This window comes from Gouania willdenowi, chromosome 8 (genome assembly GCF_900634775.1).
Source record: "Gouania willdenowi chromosome 8, fGouWil2.1, whole genome shotgun sequence".
Taxonomy (NCBI): Eukaryota; Metazoa; Chordata; class Actinopteri; order Blenniiformes; family Gobiesocidae; genus Gouania; species Gouania willdenowi.
Genome location: NC_041051.1, coordinates 29,241,990 through 29,266,435, shown reverse-complemented (window position 1 = coordinate 29,266,435; position 24,446 = coordinate 29,241,990). Strand labels below are relative to the sequence as shown.

Sequence of the window (24,446 nt, the reverse complement as noted above, 5' to 3'; positions counted from 1 at the left end):
AAGTATGTGAAATCAAAATTTAATCTGAAAATTAAATGTTCTCAAGCTCTGATTGCCATGAAATAAGCACACTCAAAAGAGTTTGATCACATAGTGCGTTTCTAACAGTGTGCTACTGTCCTGTTTCCCCTCAAAGAATGATTAAATAATCAAACGATAGAACACTCAGCATCTCTCACAGTCTGATTGAAATCACACCACATAGAGGAACACAGCGTTCCTGAATATCTGCACAAATAAATGCCTGCTCATGTCTCAATATATCCAGACTCATTGCCAGCAGTCAATAGATTACAGAGGTGTAAAGAGTACTGATCTATCCTACTCAAGTACAAGTAAGTCATACATAAAATACTCAAGTAAAAAGTACAAGTAAAAAGTAGCTCAAAGTAAACATCTGATGTATAAACTCAAAAAGGAAGAGACCAAATCTTGCACAACTGTTCTCAAAATATACATTAAAAAAAAAAATCACACCAATAAATTCATTTCAAAATGTAAAAAAAAATCTCATCCTCAAAGTAAAGCAGTGCCATGTGGGTAACAACATAATAGATAAAAGCCAGAACCATAGAAAGCGGCTGGGCGTTGATCAGAAATGGCACTATATATTATAAAAAAATTCTCTTTATAATGGTTTTGCTACAGTGATAAACATTCCTTTAGCCTCATTCAGAGGAACAAAGTTGAAAAAGTTCTGTTTCCTCCCTCCCTTGTTATTCCACATTTTGTAAAAAGTCAGCTCCAAACGCTACTTGACGGCACCTAGCGGAAACTCCTCCTCCTGACAATCCTGGCTCCTCCTACTCTATAAGAATGTGAGCTCCTCCCTCTCAAACTACCTCACAGCTAAAACAAACACTGTGGTTTAATATAGAATATATATTCTACTTTTTTGTCATATATGTAAAGCTACATATACAAAATGTGTTCTCTCCCTGAAGAGCAGTGGGCAGTAATGGTGTAGCACCCAGGGAGGGGTTAGGGTTAATATAAGGGACTGATTAACATCCCACGGATGGACCAGAGAGATTAGAACCAGTGAGCCTCCCTGAACAACTAGTCCCTTTATCCACAGATAAGATATTTACGTCCAGTATATAGATTATCCAGTAGATAATTCGAAGTGCAGTGTAAGTGCTCACCATCAGTTCCACTTTTAGTAGCCGTTATACCGCCTCGTATCACCTTTGACATGATCTGACGTGTTTGTGACCCAATGCGACGCAGCGGTTGGACAAAACAATGCTATATCGTCTTAAATAGACTATGAGTGGTTAGAATAGTGAGAATGACAAGAAAGTGACGTAGCAGCCCCGGTGAGTGTTTGAAACAGCTGACTGACTCCGCTGCTGATGTGATAAACACACACAGTGGAGCAGCATTCGATGGACTCACGATCACAACAGCCGCTTAAATATGCATGTGTTTTACTGAAATGTGTTTTTTTTGGCCGAAAACAATAACAAGAGTGTGTGGATAGCAAAAGAAAATACGTCTGCATCTACAGACACGCCCACTCATGCATATGAATGAAGGCTCCCCAAAAAAGCTTGTTTTTAGAAGAATCGTGAAAGTGATTTTTCTGAGGCTAAAACTCCAGAAAACAGGCGAGTTTAGGAAAATAAACCTTAAATACTATGTTGCTGGTGTTCTTAGAACAAATGGAGATGGTAAAAAAATTACATAATACTGGACCTTCGAGTACAAGTAAAATGACTGATTTAGAAATATACTCAAAAAAGTACAAATGTCTATAAAAGCTACTCACTCACAAAAATGTGAGTATTTGAAATCCTGTTAGATTACGACCAAATAGCCTTTAACAGATGAGTCCATGATGAATAAGGTGATTTGTTACTTGTCAGAGCCACTGCTGAGCTTAGCTGCGTCTCAGTCTTCCACATGGCAGCGTGTTCAATAATAGCAGCACAGCCATATTTAGAGGACGCAGACAGGCTTCACAACAGAACGCCTATCAACGGATAATAGATCTGCTCTAAGAAGCTTCACACCTACTATCAAAGAACCACCTGCCCTATCAGCACAGCAGTGTAGCAGCTACTTAATCACAGTGTTCTTAAGCAAATGACCTGAGAAATATGGTTTTTTATATTTGAGTAGAATAAATAATGTACTTTTTTATAAACTTCAGCAGAGGTGTAAAGAGTACTGATATATCCTCCCCAAGTAGAAGTACTGTTACTAGACTTAAATTGTACTAAATTAAGTCATACATAAAATACTCAAGTACAATTAAAACGTAGCTCAATTAAATAGTACTCGAAGTAAAAGTTACCAGTTACTTTCACTCCTTATGTTTACTTTCGGTAACAAATCGTGCAATGGTTCCCCTGCATACAGTAAATAAAAGAAGAGCCCAAATCTCGACAGAAAAACACACAAAAATGACGATTTATATATAATTTAATTAATTTAATTAATTTCATTAATAATTTATAATTTATTTTCCACAAAGGCATCTGTATAAAATGTTAATAATTATTATTATTTTTCAAATAAAATACCAATAAATTTAATAAAAATAAAACCCAATAAAACTCTGCAAAAATATTAACCAGGAATAAACATTTCCTCCCTGGTAAAGATAGTAGCTCTAACAACTGGTACAATGATAAACTGGTGATATTACAGCCTGTGCATGCAGTATGGAGCAGAATTTTCTTTGGTATGTCTCCAAAATGTCTCTGGGTTTTAGTATCTCCATAATTACTTAATGTACTAATTTTCTCACATGACAGGCCCTGTTGAAGTTTAATACACTGTGAATTGTCTCCATTTTACTATAATGTATGTCTGCTTCAGCCTGTGATGGACAGTAAGAGTTGTGTGACTGTACCTTGCAGCCCTCGCAGGTGATGCAGCGGTAGTGGTACCCGGTAGCTTTGTCCCCGCACACCACACATGGCTCATCCTTCTCCAGGTAGCTGGGGATGTACCCTGGAACAGAGACGCTAAGAGCTATAGGAGAGGAGGAGGAGGAGGAGGAGGAGGAGGAGGAGGAGGAGGAGGAGGGGGTTGAAGAGAAGGATGAACGAAGGAGTGCCAGCGGAGGAGCAGCGGGCGGGCGGATGGTGCTCAGAGGACTTTTGGGGGACATGGATGGAGCTTGTATGAGGACGGAGAGTCTTTTCTGCATAATCTAAAGCTGCTGGAGTTGATTTTTTTTAATAAAGACATTAGTAGAACTCATAGATCAATAAATCAAAGATCATTTGCTCGAAAAAAGATGTAAAAGTGTGAAAGTAGGGCGGGGCAAAAAATGACTTTTTATTTTGCAAATTTAAGTTTAAAAAATAAAAATAAATTTTTTTTTTTTCCTTCCCCAACACAGTTTTTTCAGACTTTTTCGCGTTCCGTCCTTGTGGGTTACCGTAGCACGATGTGAGCCCGGCCCCTCTTTGTTTACACGTGTTTACCCTTTGAGTAGGCTATATGTGTACCACAAGCATGTTTAATGTTTTATTCACAGTATGCTGAGAGGCTAATGGAAGAGTTTATTATTTTTTGTTATAATTGTAATGTTATATGTTATAAAATATGTAGTTATCTAATTTCTTAATCAGAAATTTCAAGCTACTGTGAAGTTGCTGTTGCACTTTTGCCTAAACCTGGGTTAAAGCTTGAAATTGTTGAATGACAGAGAATCATTACATTTTATTTTGGGATTGTTTTGCATTTTAACAACAATAAAGTTGATGATATATCTGATGTCTGCAGTCATTTTTAAGTACATTGAAAAAAAGAAGAAAAAAAAGAAATCGAACCGGAGATTTTTTTTTTTTTTTTTTTTAGGCAAAATCAGCCAGCTCTACTTGAAAGTTTGTTTCGATCCCCACTGTAAACACTATTTTATCCCATTGCATTATGGGATCTGGAGTCCCTTAAACAGATGCATTGATGTGTGTTGACTTTATTCTGTCTGTGATTTGGTGTGTTTATTTACCAAACAAGGAGGACAGTGATTGAGGTGGATTTGTTGGTTTTTTTTTGTTAATAATTTTATATTTTGATGAGTGCTATGAGATGCCTATTGTTTCAATAATTATGTAATTAATTTCAGGAAGATTGAACATTTAATTTGAAATTTAAAATGACTGCAGTCATGAAAAACGCATGCGGAAATTGTGATCTTCCAAATATTGTGGAGTTTGATTGAATTTGTGTATTTGATTTATCAATAACTGAATTATTTAATAATTTGAAGAATAATTCATGTTTTTTCAGTTTTTTTAATTTCTCCAGCGGGCCGAATTTGGCCCCCGGGCCTTGCGTTTGACACCTGTGGTGTAAAATAAACATCCATTGGTTGTTTTTTGGGCAAACACAAGAAATCACAGAAAGTATGAAGTGAAAACACTTCTATGCATACATATAGGGCAGTGTTTCTCAAATGGGGGTATGTGTACACCTAGGGGTACACGCTAGCACTACAGGGGGTACTTGAAAGAGAGCGAGTGGAAAATTAACAAATGAAATCATTAAAAAATGAGGTTTTATAATGTGTATTTTTAGTTAGAAATACAGTAATAATCGTAATAATGATGAAGGAAAGAATATTGATTAGAATATAAACTGAAAATACAAAAAAAAAAATCGAGTCAGGAGGCAATAAATACTGTTTCATTTCACTTATTTATGAAAATAGGACTCTTTAAAATGTGTGTTATTACTCATTCATTCCATCATTATGGTATAGTTTTATGGTATTTTGGTTAAAATTGTAGTTGTAGTCAGACAAAGGGTACTTAGATTCACATGTAAGAGAAAGGGGGTACTTGGATTCACCAAAAAGGTTTGATAACCACTCATCTAGGGGACTCCATATCCCATGATGCAATGCGCTCAACTTTTTCCAACAATGCAATAAAAACTCACTTTTTTAAACTAGCGTTTAACTTATAATTGTCACATTTTTTCTGTATTTAACTTTGTTGTTAGTTTCTTTTTTGACTTGTGTTTAATTGTTTTAACTGTAAAGTGTCTTTGAGTTTTCTTTTTACATAAGCACTTATAAATAAAATGAATTATTATTATTATTAATATTATTATAATAAGAGAGTTAGTGATCAAAACAAAACTGTTGAGTGGCAATGTCAGCCTTTTACGTCCTTGTTTTTCAGCGAATGATCTTTGATGGTCTCCAGCAGCTTTTACTAGTGACGTTTACCAACACATCTCACTGTTCTTTTGTTAAAAACTCCTTTTGTGTGTTATAATTTTATGATCTTTGCTGTCGTCACATCCTTCTAAAGACCTCTGTTTCCATACAAGCTGCTCATCTAACAGACTAATGCAAACATGCAGGCATGAGCCGCTCACTGAAAAGCCTTCGTCCCTGTACACACCCCCCCCCCCCCCCCCCCCCCCCCCCCCCCCCCACACACACACACACACACCAACAATAACACAAACACAAGCCCAGCACTGAATCACAGCCGCTCGTGCACGTGAGGCGTCAGGCCAGCAGAGGAGCTGAGGATAAAGCCTGATCATTTGACTTTTATTCATCCTTTTTTTTTTTTTACCTGCATTGGGAAAATAAAGAGATTGAAAGTCCTTCACTCTCACGCCTACACACAATGTTATAATGTAACCAAATAGTTAAAGTGCATTGAATGCACTGCATTTCACAGATTCACTGCCAGCAGCTGCTCTGGTTCGCTGAGAGAAAAGGAAAACGTGAATGGAAGCGCCTTAGCCGCTCCTGACCCTTCCTCCAGTTCACTGCTTTTCACTTTGATGGAGGTGCAGATCTACTTTATAGACTTTACTAAGTGCTGCCTACGCATGCCTGTTCTTCCTGCTTCCTGCTTCTAATGATAAAGCCTCAATGATAAGAACCTATCAGTGCATGTTTGATTACTTTTATTAACATCTAAGGAATTCTATGGAGCATAAATCTTTACACCTGTCACTAAATGCTAGGAATGTCCCGCAATAAAAAAAAAGGGTCATTTAAAATTCAAAGGATCACGAAATAAAACCAAGTAAAAAAGTTTTAAAGGAGCACAGCAGCACGATTACATTTGAACCCTCCTGCTTCCCGTAGCAGCTCAGAGGCTGCAATGTTTACGGCACCCGCGGGTGCTCCGTAGACCCATTAAACACGGGACGTGATGTTAAACTGTCCTTTTTGCTAAAAGATAGCAGTGACATGATGTTTACCATTTGAGAGTGAGAGCTGTGTCTCAGATATGGAAATGATGTAATTTGGGATGCCTCATGTTTCGGCCTTTTTACCACTAGACACCCTCATCAAAGGTGGCCAGCTACAGGGTGATCAGGTAGAATCATAAGTGGGTTGTATGTAGTGCGACCCCATCTGAAACAGCAAACGAGTAAACACCGCGGTCAACGAGTGCTTGTCTGGATGTGAGCCAACGTGTCTGTTGAGCGAAGTTGTGCTAATCTACTAGCCTGTAGCAAAACTACATTATACTCAATTTATGCAATGTTTAATTTTCACTCCATTTAATAGGAAATCATCATGTTCCTATTTTAATAGATACTAACAACTTTTAACTAATCGCAAAACATGCACTATGTACAATTTTGCAATTTTGTTACAAAAAACGTCACAAAAAAACACCAAATCTGCAGCATATTTAACAAAATCCTATTTGCGATACTTGAACACATTTGCCAAAATTTGGAATTAATTTTGGCAGGTCCATGAATCAAAACTTATGTTACAGAAATGAAAAATAATGATAATAATAATAAAAACAATTAGATTGGTACATTTGTTTTCATTCCTTATTTATGAAACTAAACACTCCCACACACTGTCTCACACTTTAGCAGTCAACTTGTTTTTCATCAACAAAGATTTGTTACACATTTGTGGAATGTTTTTATTTGATTTTTTTGTATTATATTATTATAATTCCATATTGTATCGTGAGTTAATTATATCATTACACCCCTACTAAACACTGTAACAAACATCTGTCTACAGCTGTGACTCACACCCACTTAACGCTATTAGAAACCAAAGATGACGCATCAGCATTATTGACGCACTGAATTGGCCTCACATGTGACGAGCGGTGAACTTTAGAAGTGCTATCAGCAGCTCCGCTCAGAGCCGCCTCCCCTGGCTCAGCTTCTCTAGCATCAAAACCCCTCTGAGGAGAAAAATCGGAGACGATGCTGATGAGTGGTTTATCATATTAATGCCATCCACAGGGCCCCGGGGGACAGCCAGCTGTGGTGCTACGGGGCCACACTGATCATCAGCCAAGAACCTCCAGGACATGAGACGAAGCGCGGCACAAACAGAGAGGCGACTTTGGATTGTGTGGAAGTGACACAAACAGAGAGGCGAGGGATAAAGGCTTACCCGACATGCTCTTCACCGAACATTGGCTGTTCTTCCTCTTCCTCTTGGGCACATCTGGCCACCTGTGGAGGAGATGGAGATGATCAAGGAGTGCATTCTTTAACTCAATTAGTCATCAAAACACTTAGTTAGTCATAATCTTTCTTGTTCAAGCAAAATCACTGACAAATTGTTACTTTTACCCGTCCATGTACCAACGTTTAGAACCAGTGCAGCACTCTAGCTCTTTATACAAGTATATAGATATAGATATATTAGACATGCACCAACACCCAAGTGTGTACATCCACTGACAGAATTGTTGTAGCCTCATGAGTCATTTTGCATGTGAAAAAACAATGTAAACTGTGTAAAAGGACCTCATTGTTAGTGAGAGTCAGCTTAAAATGTAACTAAAAAATAGGTGCAAACTGGAGTTTTATTTAATAATTTGATATATCATAGAAATTATTTGCATCAATAGGTCAATATCTATCTATATATACATCTATCTATCTATAAATATATCTATAAATCTATTTATACATCTATCTATCTATATATATATCTATCTATACATACATCTATCTATCTATTTATACATCTATATATCTATCTATATATACATCTATCTATCTATACATCTATCAATCTATCTATACTATCTATACATCTATACATCTATCTATATATCTATCTATACTATCTATGTGTGTATGTAAATAATTAAAAATGAAAAAGTCTGAAGACAAACTTCAGATTCACTAAAGAGTGGATGACTCACTGATAAATGCTAAAGTGTAACACACACACACACGCACGCACGCACACGCACACACACACACACACACACACACACACACACACACACACACACACACACACACACACACACACACACACACACATCTGCCTGATAAAGAGCCTGCACACTCATCTCCTCTATAACGTTCTCTTCATCCTTTTGCTGTTGGATCATCATCATCATCATCATCATCATCATCCTCCTCTCTGTGTGAGCACATGACTCTCCATCACTTCCACTCTCTTCTCCAAAAGCAGAAGAACAACTACTTCCTCCATTTTAGCGGGAAAAAAAAAAAAAATCCACATTCCTGGTGTTTTCCTTTCCCAGAGCAGGCGTGGGTAACCCTACTGCCTCCATCTCTCCCTCCCTCTCTGCAGCTGTCACATTCACTTTCTGTTTTCATCAAAACTGTATAAATACATAATAGAGGAAAAAAAAAAAAAAAACTGAAATCCTCTGGCATCTCTTTTATGTTTCCTGCTGCTGTTCACGGTTGAGCAAACTTATTAATTCTTATTGCGTTGCACAAGGTCGGCCAAAGTCCTGTTGGTGAGAACCCGCCCTCTCCCCTCACTGCTGCTGCTGCTGCTGCTGATGATGATGATGATGATGATGATGATGATGATGATGATGATGATGATGATGATGATGATGATGATGATGATGATGATGATGATGATGATGATGATGATGATGATGATGATGATGATGATGATGATGATGATGATGATGATGATGATCGTCATCACTATTTATATTCCAGCATTTAGGAAATGTTAAATATCCTTTATTTTATTTTGTTTTAGAACAACATGGTTAAACACAAGGAGTCCAAACCACTGCCTGAGATGAATGAAACAAGACATTAACACTTACAGTAAGTGAAGAAAACTCTGAGGTTTGGTGCAAATGAAACATTAAACATTTGATATTAACTGAAAAAAACCAACCCTTCCCATAAAAGCATGTTAGATGATCGCTCTAAAGCTGAATAATAAATAATTTCTTACTAATGATACAAATTTGTATCTTTGGGGTCATTCTAATCAACATTTAGCCTCCCATTTAATGTGGGCGTCACCATTTGGGAGATTTCAGCCAATCAACATTCACGTATCAAGTTGTCGCCATGTTAGGCTAACTTTTCATATTTCTGCTCCTTTAGAAAATCTATGGTGAAATAGCACTGATTGTTAAGCATAATATTAACAACAATAACAATAATAATAACAATAATAATAATAATAATTCATATTTTTATTGTTAAGTTTTTAATATTAAAGGGTAAGATTAATGTAAATGTAAGACACACAAATATGAACCTCATGCTTCAACTTGTGCCCTGTCAGTTGTCTGATAATTTTTCTTTAATTTTGGATTTATTTATTTTTATTGTTATGGCATACCAGTGTGGCTGTGGCTACAGATGTAGCTGCTCTCCATAGCTCTTTTCATTTCAGTCAGTCTCTTTGCTCAATTAATGAAGTTTTTGATTTTTCAACAGTGATGAGTCTCAAGTCGATCTTAAAGACGACATTCATCGAGTGAGGATTTATGCTCATGTTTCCACATTTATTCTATTCTATCAAAACAAACTTCCGTGCGACAACTTCAACCTCGTACAGAACATCTTATTTTGTACAAATGATCTTTGGTTTATTGATCTATAGGGCCTAGATCGTCTTATTTGATTTTTTTATTTTTATTTTACCACTATTAATTGTTCCTGCAACCCCTACAGAATGACGATGCCACTACCGTGCCCTACACATAGGAAAGTTTTATTGCGGTAAGAAGAACTTCTCAGTTCCTTCAAGCCTTGGCGATTTTGAAAGACAACCAGTCTAATCTGGGGACTTTTTTTTTTTTTTTTGGGTCCGTCTGGGTGTCTGTGCAGCTCAATTTGCCTTTGAGTGGACGATGGACGCTCTCCAATAAAGCTCAGGTCAGTGGAGCGTGGCACTGATGGATGTCCGGGCCCAATTTCTGGATCTCGACCAGAATGAGAAGCTTGATCCTGATAGTGTTACAAAAAGCCTCTCTGCACCGTCTGCTCAGCACAGCACAGACCACTTTTGAAAAAAAGCCCTCATTGTTCCAAAGTTCTTGAATGTGAGAGTCGAATGAACGCCTGTGCTCTTGGGTTGACCAAGGACACGACCAATAAATTCTCATCATGGTGTTCAATCCTTCTTCTTACTAAAATACATAAATCACTGCATAAATCACAGCGATTCAGGGATGTTGCTCTGGATATTTAATCTGTTTTAGCATAAACGTGAGTATAATGTCATGATATCATTGGCACGATGCTGCTTTTCTCAGTTTTTTGTAACAAACAGCATTTTTAATTTTGATTTTAATGTTCTTATTGATTTTCAAGCTGTTAAATGTTTTCTGCTGAATTTTACTATTTGATCATGTAACGCCTTGGTTCACAAATTGTCATAGGGAGTACGTGAATAAAAATTAAAACCAGCGTGACAACATTGGAAACATATAAATAGAGTAGCAGTCAGGAGCCTTCATGCATTGCCACAAACTACACATTGGCCTTTGCAAATATGACAAAAGCTACACTGCTTTGCGTTAGCCAAACGTGCTTGATGCTCCTTTATAAACTTGTGTGAGAGTGGATTTTTAGCTTTGACAAACATGAAAACAAAGACTTGTGTGCATCTTCTCAACCCTTCTCAGTAAAGTTGTAGTAAGTTGTACTTCACAGTTTCAGGCTGAAGAATATGTTGTATTACTGGTATATGTCCAATCAACAAATGTCCTTTTCAAAAGTCCTTTTCCTCTAACGCGTTTCTAAGCCTGGAATAAGTACAGCGCCCCGATAAGGTGAAACATTATATTACACCAGAAATATGGACTTAGTTACATTTGAAGCCACACGGACTCGTGCGTTGTGAAGCTAATCTGTGCACACCTGAGTTGTGCTCAGCTGCTGCTGCTGCTTGATTAATTAAAACTCTGACAGATGCAGATTTTCTGTCCACATTGGTCACAGTGATTCAACTATTTTCATACTATGTCCAACGTAAAGCCACAGTTTGATCCACTACAGAATAAATAATAATGAAACAAGCCGTCATATGCAGGATGGATACCAGAAACTATTCCCACACATACTGTATTTAAATGAGGCTCAGCTCCATAAGGCATTAAACAATTTGATGAAGATGATGATGATGAAGCGCTGATCAAGGAGAGAGATTTTAACTGTGACTGGGACACAATGCGGCTGATCCTCACACTGCAATAATCTGATCAATGATCTGATCAAATCAACCTGTTACATTGTTTATCAATGAAGGTGTTTCAAATTAAAAGTGAACTTTGTCATTTTCACAGATTTCAATGACATTTACAAGCGTCAGAAAAACTCCATGTTCCGTGACTTCTCGACAGCCCAAAAAAATGACATCTTCGCCTCCTTTCCTTCAGCCCGCCTTCATTCACACATACACGCTTTTTGGCTTCTTATGCGCGGTGGGCGTGTCGGCAGCCTGGACCGGTGAATATGATCAGGAGAGAAGTGCGTAATTGCAGGCATGCAAAAAAAGCGCTTAAGTCCAGACGGGAGAATAGACCCCTAAATAAATAGTGATAATTCTGAAAAAGTAGTTTTCTTGTGTGAAAACAGATTATTATATATTATTCAGGGACAAATTGTACTGTAGGGCTACATTGTATAAGATATTATTGTGTAGGGGGTACATGGCTTCAGGTTAAATGTGTATGGGACTGGGAAAAGTTTGGGAACCATTGATGTAAACTAAGCACATTGAATTACCTTGTGTATGACATGCACTATACAAATACATTTGCCTTGCCTTTTAAAATTAATGCAAACTCATTTTATATGTAGACAACAGCAGTGAACAGGACAGTTAAAGAGTTTTTACCGTATGAGAGACACACATATGCCATTACACTAGTGCTGGGCAATATATCGAGATTCAAGATATATTTCGTTTTCTATTTTGATGATACAGAAAATTACAATATTGCCTATATCGATATATATATATATTTTCTATAGCTTATTTTGAATAAAAATACTTGTTTTAGGAGTCGCTGCTTTTGCTACTTCTTAGAACATCATGAAAAGCTCAGTTAGATGGATTACTGAGTGCGTCCTAACACAAACCTTCCTCTAAACAAGCCACACGACAGAACTCACTCACACGTGCTGTCCCTTAGAGGAGAAAAAGCCAAAAGTGGCACATATTGTGCAGCTGTATGTTAGTAAATGTGTCTGTGTGGCGTTTTGAATCAGCAAATTTAACCCAGAATTGTCTTCCTGGTATGAAATTAGCTGTGTTTCCATTACCTTTGGAAATGCGCAAAATCAAAATAGCGCAATAAAAACTGGAGATGGAAACACCTGAATTTCAAAAAACACTCAAATATCGCTAAAAAGTTTTGACGCTTTCATGAGTAGACGTTTCAATATTACGCCATGGAAACACTTCCTCTGCAAATACACAGGAGTTACGAGGCTTTGGCCTAAAAAAAAAAACAACTTTCAATGGAAACACGTTCAATGTGCAATTATACTTTGTAGACATTTAGAAATACTGCTTTTATTTTGAAAAAACCTGTAATGGAAACACAGCTAATAATTGTATTCAAATGATCGAGATTTACATCGTATATCGACGTGTTTTGGTCCCATATCGCCCACCCTACATTACACCCTGATCCATCACATCACACAGACGTTTTTCCCACTAACCTGTTGATGCAGTAGGGCTGTAAGATATGCATGGTGCCTCTTTTTTGTGTGAAAAAGCCAGCAGACGTAGAGAGTGTGACACAGCACAGCAGCGTCCCTGTGTCGCTGCTCACATTCAAACCAAACCAGCCTCCAAATCCTCCGCAGCCAACGTGCCAGTACAGTAAAGTCCTGCTGCGGCTGCAGTTTGCAGCTACGAAACACCCGAACCCAACGCTACAGTTCTCTGACTCCGACTGGGAGCTGGGGAAGGGATGGTCACTCTGTTTCTCTCCGTCTTAACACCCTCCCTCTCTTCCTTCTGTTTGTCTCCCTCTGCTCGCTCTTCTTTTCTCTTCTCTCCCTCCCTTCTCGTCCACGCACATGTGTAGTTTCTTCCCTCTGGTGACACGTGCTCCGTCATCACAACAAACCTCGTCACGGACTAGTTCCAGCGAGATTCATTTTGTCTTCTTTTTGAATAGTAAATATTGATAAAAAATTCCTGAAAAACCTTGTCTGAATAAACGAATTTAACAATTTAACATAATATTCAAAACAAAGACAAAATTAATCTCGTTGGAACTATTACATGGAAGTCAAATGAAACTTCAAAGGAAACATCAAAGGCGATCAGCAGAACTCCACTGAGGAACACTGGCAGTTAACTGTCGAAACATGACAGGCAGAAATTGCAATTAAATTGTAATTGGGTTTAGAAAATTGACTGTAATTGTAATTTCTATAAAAAATGATCAATTATAAAAGTGGGGAACCATGTTACAGTTCTATGTACAGTTCTAAACATATGTAGTTAATAATTATTAAAATATGTTTCATATCAAGCTTTTCTACATTTTACTATTTAATAAAAAATGAAAGATAGGGGTATACAGACACAAAAAAGGCTCAGACGCCCAAACCATGAATATTAAAACCTATATTTTCATTGATTAGGAAGCTTAACAATGTAACCAAAAAATTTTACAGATGATTTAGGACCAGTTATCATAAGAAATGCTAACAGCAAGCTAACACAAGAGGAAGGTTCACTTTTATTAGGTTATTTATTTCAGGCTCATTAATTGGGATTCATTTTAATCGAACTTTAGTAATTGAGAATGTAATTGGAATTGACTTTCTGAGGATAAAAAATAGTTGAATTGTAATTAAATTGTAAATGAACATGGGTAACTGTAACTGAAAAATGTAACTGACCCTAACACTGTCTGTCACCTTTGCTCTTTTTTCAATTTTTCACTCTCAGGGGGAAACAAAAAGCAAAATGGTTAAGCTTTAACGCTAACTGGATGACATAACAGAGGGTGAATGGAGCCGAGTGGAATCATGTGACCACACAGAAGACGCTACCATCTGATATTGGGCTAACACAGTTTGTCAGAACACGTCGTCCCACATGGCAAATAAAATAGAACAAACATGGGAGGATTTTATCACAGCGGGAGCCACAGAATGTTATTGATCTGAGAGTTATGTGATTAATATTCATGTCTGCATTTAGGAAAGAGGCCAATAGGAGCATTAATATAGGAAAGATCAAAGGGTTTTGTGTATTTCTGTTGATGTTTTGTGTGTTTTTGGAGTCACTTTGTTTTTTATTTCGGGCCTTTTGTTCATAATTGATGTTGTTTTGTGTTTGTGTATTTTTTCTGACATTCTGTGTATTTTTGTGGCATATTTTGTATTTGTATGTTATTAAAGTAAATGTTTGGATTTTTGAAAAGATTTTGTGTATTTTTGTTACATGTTTTAGAAGTCATTTTGTGTAGTTCTTGTGTAGTTCTTGTCTTGTCAAGTTATTTTGTCTACTTTAATAGAATTTTGTTTATTTCTATGTTATTTTTGTTGTTGTGTTATGTGATTTTGAAGTGATTTTGGGTATTTTCCTCACATTTTGTCTATTTGTGTGTATTTAATGTATTTACATAAATTTTAATGTTTTTCAGTTCTTTTGTGCATTTCTGGAGTAATTTCTTTGTAATTTCTCTGTAATTGTGTGTTTTCTTTGTAATTTAGTGTGTTTTTGGAGTCATTTTGTGCATTTTTCTGTCATTTTGTGTATTTTTGTTGCCCTTTTTTAGTGTTTTTGGAGTCACTGTGTATCTGTTTTGGGGGTACACCAATGGTTTCATGTGTCCTGTTGGTTACCAGTTACCCATGTCTGCAGTAGGATGATAATAACTGGGAGTAATGGAAACATTGCATAATTAGGAAGCTAATCTCATTGGTAGAGTTTTTCTGATCCGACCTCATTGGGTTACGAATAAGGTCTTTTTTTGGATTGAATGAAGCAACAGGAAGTTAGTGTAGGAGGCAAATGTTTTAATTTCCAAATCTATTGCAGGATTAACTGAGGAGAAGGTATGAACTTTGCTACATTAAGATATCAACACTGAGTAACATTGATGTGGCGCTGCTGGTAACAAATGGTCGGAAGGATTCCCCATTAATCCCAGTTTATATTGAGCTTTAAACTTACTTCACCTAATGTTCATCCTGATTCCAATTTTACCACAGGGTTTGATGTTTATGAGCCGCCACATCAGACGGTGTCCTTCTCCATCTGATATCAGCTTGTTGTCTGCACACTAAGAATAGCAGATTTATGAGACCAATACCCGGTGTGTGAATGTGAACAACAGCGTAACCTTTTCCCTCTGGGCTTTTTTTGTCTGAACAGTTTTCAGGTCAAGTCTTGGATTGCTGATGTTTGTTACTCAAGGTGGTAGGAACTGGTCTTCCTTAAAGCCAAGGGTTAAGGGTTCAATCCCCGACTCAGCTGTCAAACAGCAGGACGCACGAATGCACATGCACACGCGCACACACACACACACACACACACACACACACACACAGCTGTAAGTAATGACATCTGAGCCTCTCCTTAGCACATTAACACTAAGCATTAACATAATCGAGTAAAAATTATAGAAAAAACATGAAATATTTTGTAAATTACCAACTAAAATTCTATTAAAATTTACAATATTTGCAGGGCTCAGTTTTCCAGATCTTATATCACATGACGGCAGTCATTTTTAATCTCAAATTGTTGAAGCAACTCTCAATTTTTCCAAAATCTTGAAAATTTTCCCTAAGTTATTGCACGTAATTTCCCCAAATCAGAGAAATTTAAAAGAAGATCCTGCAAGGTATCATATAAGATATATTCACATATTTATTAATACTCATTAGTATGTGGAAGTGCAAACCAGGGCACATTAATGTTGAATTTGCTGTTTTTAATCACCTAAACTCCGTGGCCCACAACTGATCCGTGTTTGGCCCATGAACTAAAATGAGTTTGACAGCCCTGACCTAGTGTAAAGCCTTATATTCTGAATCATTTATGTCGGTTCACACTGGTGGTTTTTTACTGTTAAATCATGCGTCATCTCAGCGTGTGCTTGTTTTTCCGTACTACTTCTGTGTATAATTATGAGATTAATGAAAATGATTAACTCCAATGACTATATTTAGCATGATTTCGGGATGATTCAGTCTGTAATGACATCTAGTTATGGAAAGCATCACAAGCATCACAAAAAGAAAAAAGAAGGACCTGATGACGTACATTTCTATTGTGCTACTTACTGCCCCCCGCTGGCCAGGATAAGTATTTAAACACTTTTCAGGCACAGGAACGAGTAAAATACGTACATTTCAAGGGTGTAAGAAAAAATCAATTCAGCAATATATCGTGATATTTATTTTAATCGTTTTTTTTAAAAAGAAAAAACATTTAACTGCATGCATGAAAGAAATGGAAGTTTCTTTTTAGCACTTTTATACATCTATGTGGTTACTTTTTTTTTTTTTTTTAAATAAAAAATTTAAGAACACAAATGAATCAGAGTTTGCTGTAGAAGCAAAAGTTAAACTTTTTTGAAAAATGTTATTTTGACAAATAAACATACCACTTGTTTTTGATATTACGACTTGAATTACAGTTAGTTACCATTTACTTGTTCACGCAAGTTTAAATAAATTGAATCAATTGTATTTCATTCCATTTTGTACTTGTAAAGGTGCACTTTGCAATTATTGATATTGCGATGTATCGCGGTGTATATTGTATTGTTTAGTATCGAGATATATCGTATTGTGACATGCAAATCGTGAATCGTATCATTAGATTCATGGCAATGTACACCCCTAGTAATGGTATTCAAAAAAACATTGGACCAGACTTTGGACGTTATAGGCACTAATCGTCGAAAAAGTTGAATTTGGCATTTTACAATCTATCATTACTAATGTTTGCACATTGCCATAACTCCACCCTTTCATTTCACACGTATGTTTCCCTGCAGTTGTCCGGGGGGAGATTTCCCTTCCTGTATATTTCAGTGCTGGCGCTCCTGTTCAGACACCTGACAGAAACGAATGGGCTGTGATGAAGCTCTGCTGAAGGCTGATAACAACACACTCGTTCCACTCATTGTCCTCCACGCAAACAATGCAAAGACCGCTGTTGGCAACAACGGCCTCCGTGGTATCTCCAGGGGCCACGTCTTTGTAAAAACACATGTTAGGTGAAAAAGAAAAAGGAGGATGTTCCACGAGCGTGTCCAGAAATACCAAATTATCAGCTGACGCTATGAAATAAAGCTTCTTTATTGTCTTCCCCTGATGTTCAGATAATGCCTTTCTGTTATCTGTTGCACCACGTCAACATCACAGTATTTACTTTGACAACATATCTATCCATCTCTCACTCACACTGTACAGGGATATGAACAAGCACAGCTTTTATAGGGAAGCCAACAACTCCATCTGTGTCCAGGGACTCACTTTGTTTGAGTTAAAGACACATGACAGTCATGTGGGGTGAAAAGTACATGCATTAGAAACAGCTGGTTTAAATCTTGATTTCTTTAAAAGAGCCATAACATGACAGCACAGACGAGTAACTGGCTAAATTAAAAAACATAGACACAATTTGTTCTTAACCTGACAATGAAACCAAAAGAAAAAGTTCCTAATAGTAAAGAATAAACATGTAAAAAGTCTTAGAGTGTCAGGTTTTAGGAAGTTCCACATTAGTTTAAACTGTGGGGTTTCTCTACATTTAAAGAAAATAAATGTTATGTATTGACATAAGCAGCTATGGTTAGTACTGTGTAAGAGGCACTACTTTATGTTGCGCATGTGTACAGGCGCATACGTTATGTGTACAGTGTCAGCGCACTAATGTTTGAGTTGTGATAAGGCACCTGTGGAGTAAAAGATGTTTAAAACGTACCGGAGCTTTCGTCTATTATTTTACAAGGTTATGTAAGTGACAAACATAACAATAAAGGTAAAATATTTTTAATTTTTACTCAATAATCAAGAGTGTTATAAAGTTGGAAAGCAGATCTACTAACTAGATTAAAATAAGGGACGAGCAACTTTTATCACAGGCACGATTTGTGTAATTTTGTTCCTTTTTGTTTGTTTTTTGTCGCTTTTGTGTGTTTTTGGAGTCATTTAATGTATTTTAGTAGTCAATTTCTTTCATTTTCTCTTTTTTTGTTGTTTTTTGTATCTTTGGAGGCATTTTTGTGAATTTTTGTCAATTTGTATCTTCTTCTGTCATGATTTGTATTTTTGTGTGATTTAAGAATAATTTTTTTGATGGGAAGATACAAAACAGTTGTTTTGTATCTTCCCATTACATTCTTGTTGTCATCTTATACATTTTTCTCAAATATGTTATATTTTTGTTGTTGTTTTGTATATTTTTAAGTTATTTACATGTATTTTTGTAGTCATTTTGTATGTTTTTTATTAAAAGTAATTTTGTCTATTTTTGTTGTCTTTATTATGTGTTTTTGTTTCTTTTTTTGTGCTTTTCTGTAATTTTGTATGTATTTCTGAGTTACTTTGTGTAACTCAGAAATGCAGAGAGCCACATGTAGCACACGAGCCACCAGTTGTCCATGTCTGATTTAGAGGTAAGCACATAACAGTAGCGTACATCAATGGTCCCCAACCACAGGACCGTGGACTAGTAACTGTCTATAAAGAAAGACTTTAAAAAGTAAATAAAATGTAGTTACATTTCATGAAAGTTCCCGTAATTTTATTTTGAAAAACAGCTATTTCCACCTTTGCGCTAACAACTTCATTCCTTAACTGCACTTACTTGATTACTTTTACCATGACTGCAGTTATTTTAATCCTCCAATTGATCAAAGGACTACATTTTCTTGAAATTATTTCTTGTTATTTCCCAAAGTTAGATAAAAATTTGTAAACTCTGGGAAATTGTTATTGCCCTTGGTCTAAACAGTTAATATGGTACGGTAAATAGTGCCTTTTAATTGGTTGCAGCCCTGTGATGAACCTTTAACCTGTCCAGGGAATGTGCTGCATCTGATTTTGTATTGATTGAGACAGCCACCCGCCACCTGTGACTTGATAAACGATGAAGGACGGATGAATGGCTAATTAGGCGTTAATTCAATAACGCACTGAGGAGAGGAAAACAGAAGATAAGGTGTCCATCAAAGATCAATCAGGCTATTTTAGGCTCTCCTGGCACTGACATCACTGAGCTCTCCTTTTTTCCAGCTGTTTCCTGCAGCTCAGTACACTGTCCTAGAATTCTCTCTTGGCCTGAGACAAACTTCCTGACCAGACCTGAATTCCACACCCACAGCTGTGCCTTCATCACGGCTCCTGAATGTACATCGCATGACAGGTTCACTGTGCTGTGCACGCTGGGGAACTTCAAAGCGTCAACCTTCTGCACCTGCCCATTGGTGCAGGAATGCAGGCCAGATTTTAGAAAGGAAGACTCTCTGGCTGACTAGGTTTGCCTTTCACTCTGCTGTTGGAGATTCCTGTGTGTTGCAGAGCTCAACGCTTCGGGCAAAGCTGGCTTCACTAATCAACATGCATTCAATTCAAGTGCATCATTAGAGGCTCTGTACCTTCGACGTTGTTAGACAGAATTCAGATTTGCATGTGATGAATAATCATTGTGGTAGAGTAAGTCAGGGATAACGGAAAAAGAAATCTGCCTGAATCCAAATCAAAGGTTTACTCATTATGGTATTTGCAATGTGTGGATTGGAGGTTTTGCTGACAAACTGTCCAGAGTGCACCCTGAAGCCTTTAGGCAGCAACTCTATCCAGACTTCAACTGTCAGAACCCGGGTCCAAGGGACGAGGATCATCTCTAATCAAAGAGAAGGTCTTTTATATCCAGGACCTTTGGATGAACTGCTGAGCCTCTGCCATGTTTAAAAGGATCATCAACCAGACTGGCACAAACTCAACTGAAAGACTTTTCTATGTAACCTTAACTAGTCAGATTTAGAGTTGACTTAGAAGCTGCAGACGCAATAAAAACACTTTAAACTCATGCTTGTTGAGGTTGAGATGTTTTACAAACTGTGACGTAGTGATTACTCAAGGAAGTGCTCCATTCACGTAACTCACACTGGATTGATGAGGTTAAAGGCATCCGATGGTTGCCCTGGTAGTGTATACTTCATGTCTTACTGTTTTTTCCTTGTTCAGCTGGAAGTCATGTGTAGATCTGTAGTAAGATGTATGATAGTGGCATCCGCATACTGCACAAAAATCCCATTTCTCATTTCCTGGTAAGTGCAACATCAAAATCCATCCACTGTAATGTTCCAGGTCTTCTTAAAAAGACACATTTTTTCTCTGCAGATGCAAAGCTCATTCTTGGCTTTCTGCAGTTACACCCTCACACTGGATTTCCATTGGATGCGTAACGTCTCCGCTGTGTAACGCCGCCGTGCTTTGCTGTCCATCAATCTCCACCTAATTCACAACTCGCAATATAGTGAATTGTAGTCAATACAAAGAGAACACAAAGCTAAACAAACAGTTCATTGTGTCCTTCGAGACGAGCAGAAAGAAATCGACTCGGTCCTGCCCTGTAGATCTTCAGTTTTTGTAGAGATTATTGTAATTCAGCCATGACTTTGTCCTGCACAAGCTTATCTTTGCTGAATTTATGCTTTGTTGCTTTGGCATCCGGCAAGAATAGAAGGTCTGTGTATCTGGTGGCATGACGGAGTCGTTACGGAGCATAACGCATGCGGTAGAAATTGACACATTGACTAGAATGAAAACGTATCGGCTCCATCCAAATCTGGTCCAGTATAGTTGCGTAACTGCTGCAACATGCTGGAGCCCTCTGAAGCAAATACGTGCAGGACAGGAAGTAGTGAATAGACAGAATAAAATATCCGGATTATTTTCAAAATAAAATACTCCGTGTTCAAGGTGGATCGCAATTCCCTTGGTAGAGGAAAACGCAGACCTTATGGGGCCTCCAGTGGGCCGATTTCAGACTCTAGCCAAAAACCTAGCACATATTCGGACAAAATTTGCACTTTTCTTCGGCCCGAAAATACTGCGTTTGGGCTCTAGTTGGCGCAATTCGGACTCTACACAAAAACCAAGCACATATTCGGATCTTGGTATCAGCAGAAAGGGGACCAGACCTTTCTGCTGGCCTGATCTGACCACTTTTAAAACCGGATTTCACATATAAAAATTGCACTCATCCATGGTTGAATTACAATCATCTCCACAAAAGCGGAAGGTCTACAGGACTAGAACGAGTAGATTTCCTTCTGCTGGAGGCAGTGAGGATTGCTGGACTGCAGATTGCACTCTCGTTTCGCAGCGTAGCAGTTACGGATCCAGTGGAAATTGGGTGTTAAACAACCTCCAGGACCTGCAGACCTGTACATGGATAGATCCCTCCCTGCCTTTGTCCACTCTCCGCACATGGTGAACATTAAACAGTCCTATGGACACAAACACAAGGTGCTGAATATGGCCTAAAAGGCACAGAGCCTTTAATGGCAAAGCTGGATGTTGTGTAGCCTGAAGTCAGTGACTCCAGTGCTTTGTGTATCTGCTTACCTCCGTGTCTTTACATTGAAAGTAAATCCTCGGGTGACCTGCAGACCTACAGTGTGCCGTGTGCGGTAATGGAAAAGAGACGCTTGAAAGGTTCTTATTTGACAGTCCTGAAAACACTGCAGGAGACTTCAACCTCAGCTTTGTGTGTGGAAGTATTTGGCCCGTGTCACCCACTTTAAAAAAAACACACACACACAGCTGTGTTTGCTTGAAGGGCAGCAGATGTAAAACTGCATGTACAGTACAAATGCAGAAAGGACATTAATCAGAGGAAGAGTGTTTCTGCTAAAGCCCATACGGCATGTTTATAAAGTCCTTAATGAATGAAACACACTGTTTCTGAGGCGTGAACCCAATAAAAAAGAAGAAACGTCATTGAAGGCTTCTCTAACATCAGTATTAAGTGATACAACGTGTAACTCAGTGGATAAAAAGGAGCAGGTATTAAAGATCCAAGATCAACATTCTCCCACATGTTGAACCCCCTCCCCCCCCCACACACACACACACACACACGGCTTACGTGTGTGTTTCTTCCATCACTACAGGTCTCTCTGCTGTCAGCAGCTACACGCTGAACAAGTGCCACCATCACAGACCGTTTCCCCGCAGAGACACTACACAGAATAATTTGTTTAGGCTGTCAAAAGGAAATGAAATCAGCTTTGTGATGTGAAGGACGCACTCTGTGTAGAGAAAACCAACCGCCGTGTTTGTGTGTGTGAATGTGCTGGCGTTAAGTGTCGGGAATTGATTGTTTGCTGTATTACAGCGTCTTTGTGAATCTAATTAATGCAGGATTTCAAACAGCTGAGCAGAGCATTGAGCAATGACGACTGTGACGATTCTGCCTCCAACAGATACGGTAAATTCACTACAGACGAATAAAAATAAATAAAACACACCATCCAACCTTGTAGACGACAAAACATAGAGTCAAGGTTTGGTGCCTGAACGAGGATATATTTCATAGTTTCCTATTTCTAATCAGGACAAAGGACTAACCATCCAATTACTTGGCGGGGACTGGATTGTAATCTGTAATAGTTTAATTGTTAATTTTCTCATGCAGAGTCTGATTTACTGCAGGGATGGCAACAGGGAAATCTATTCTGAGCTAAAATGTGTTTGTGGTTTCATTCAATTAGGGGTTCAGGCGGGCAGAGGAATAATGGTTAGAACAAAGTAATGAATTGTAAAAAACTTTTCAGGAAACGTAAATAAGAGATTATTTCCAGTGAAAATCAAAACAAACTTTCCAGTGACAATTTGAAGCTTTTACATCTTTTTTTGAAGCAAATGATCTTTGATCAATCGATCTCTGACACCTACACTATGCCCTTATCTGATTGAAAAATCATCATCTCTGCCATCCTAAAGTAAGCTTTAAATCACCATTACTAATAAAAAACAAATGAATGAATGAATGAATGAATGAATGACATAGTCAACTAGTCTGGGACACTTGGATGGTCTATCCTTCTATCCTATTCTGTTCACTAACCCCAACCAGTCAAAGCTCATGGCTGCCACCTCTGAACCTGGTTCCACTGGAGATTTCCTCCCACTGTTGTTAAATGCTTGTTCATGTGGATCTTGTTGGGTTCTTTCTTTCTTACTATAAACTATGTATTTTGTTAAACGCTTTGAGATGAATTTGCGCTATATAAATAAAGTTGAATTGAATTGAAATGAATGAATGAATGAATAGGCTGACAGTTACAGACAAACATAACACAGATTGGTTCCAGTACTCTTAGTGGTTATTTCGAGGGTCAAAGTAACTAATATATGTTCCTGTATTCTCTTTTGAAATATTTGATCAATGATTATTTAAGAATCAGAATCAGAATCAACTTTATTGGCCATGTAATGTATGTTATACACAAAAGGAATTTGACTTGGTGAACTGTGCACCAAGGCAAAGGTTCTGAAACTTTCTGGATCCAGGGATCCCTTACAGAGGAGAAAGATTATCAAGAATACCCTCCAGCATCTGTATAGTGTAGATGTAAAAAATATTTGTTTTATTATGGCATTGGTCCCAGTATGTAGTTATTATTATTTTTATATACTACATGAATAACGGCACAAAAAAAAAAAAACAAAACAAAAAAAAAAAAACACGGACCCCTAAACTACAGCCGGAGGACCACTGGGGGTCCTTGGACCCAAGTTTGAGATCCACTAATTTCGATGCCTTTGAACCTGCTGAGGGTTGTAGCATCAGGGCCTGGTATTTTACCATGCAGTAATTTAATTCATTAAAAAAAATGCTTTTCTAAATGTAAACAGACCGTATGAAATGTTCCACATGCCAAAGAATTTTATTGGCAATACACAAAGAAAGAGAGGGTGACAGTGCCAATATCTCCACAGGGAGCACAGTGTGAAGAAAGCTGTTGATTTACCTTTTCAAGAGGCTGAATTAATTAGAAAGACATTTATGGAAACAGAATAAACTAGAGTATTTGCATTTCCTGAAAAAAATGCAAGTGAGAATGCAGGTGCTGGCCCACGTCGCACTGCATTAGCTAAGTATTAGCTAGCATTAGCATGATCTAGCATTAAATAGCATTAGCCTAGCATTAGCACTAACCTAGCATTAGCACAAACCTAGTATTAGCACGAACCTAGTGTTAGCATTAGCC

General features: G+C 37.7%; 1 protein-coding gene across 8 annotated transcripts in view; it reads right to left on the bottom strand.

Moving 5' to 3' along the window:
• Window positions 1–24,446, bottom strand: part of LOC114468102 (thyroid hormone receptor alpha) — a 169,386-nt gene that overhangs the window by 21,918 nt on the left and 123,022 nt on the right. For 5 of the 8 annotated variants that reach the window (XM_028454798.1, XM_028454799.1, XM_028454801.1 and 2 more), the window contains exons 5-6: window positions 7,367–7,428; window positions 2,861–2,982 (exon numbers count right to left, since the gene is read on the bottom strand). In XM_028454798.1, the coding sequence (XP_028310599.1) occupies window positions 2,861–2,982; window positions 7,367–7,428 (184 nt within the window). Of the gene's footprint in view, window positions 1–2,860; window positions 2,983–7,366; window positions 7,429–12,897; window positions 13,019–24,446 lie in introns of those variants that run through there. The other 3 variants (XM_028454803.1, XM_028454804.1, XM_028454802.1) reach the window with 3 other exon arrangements.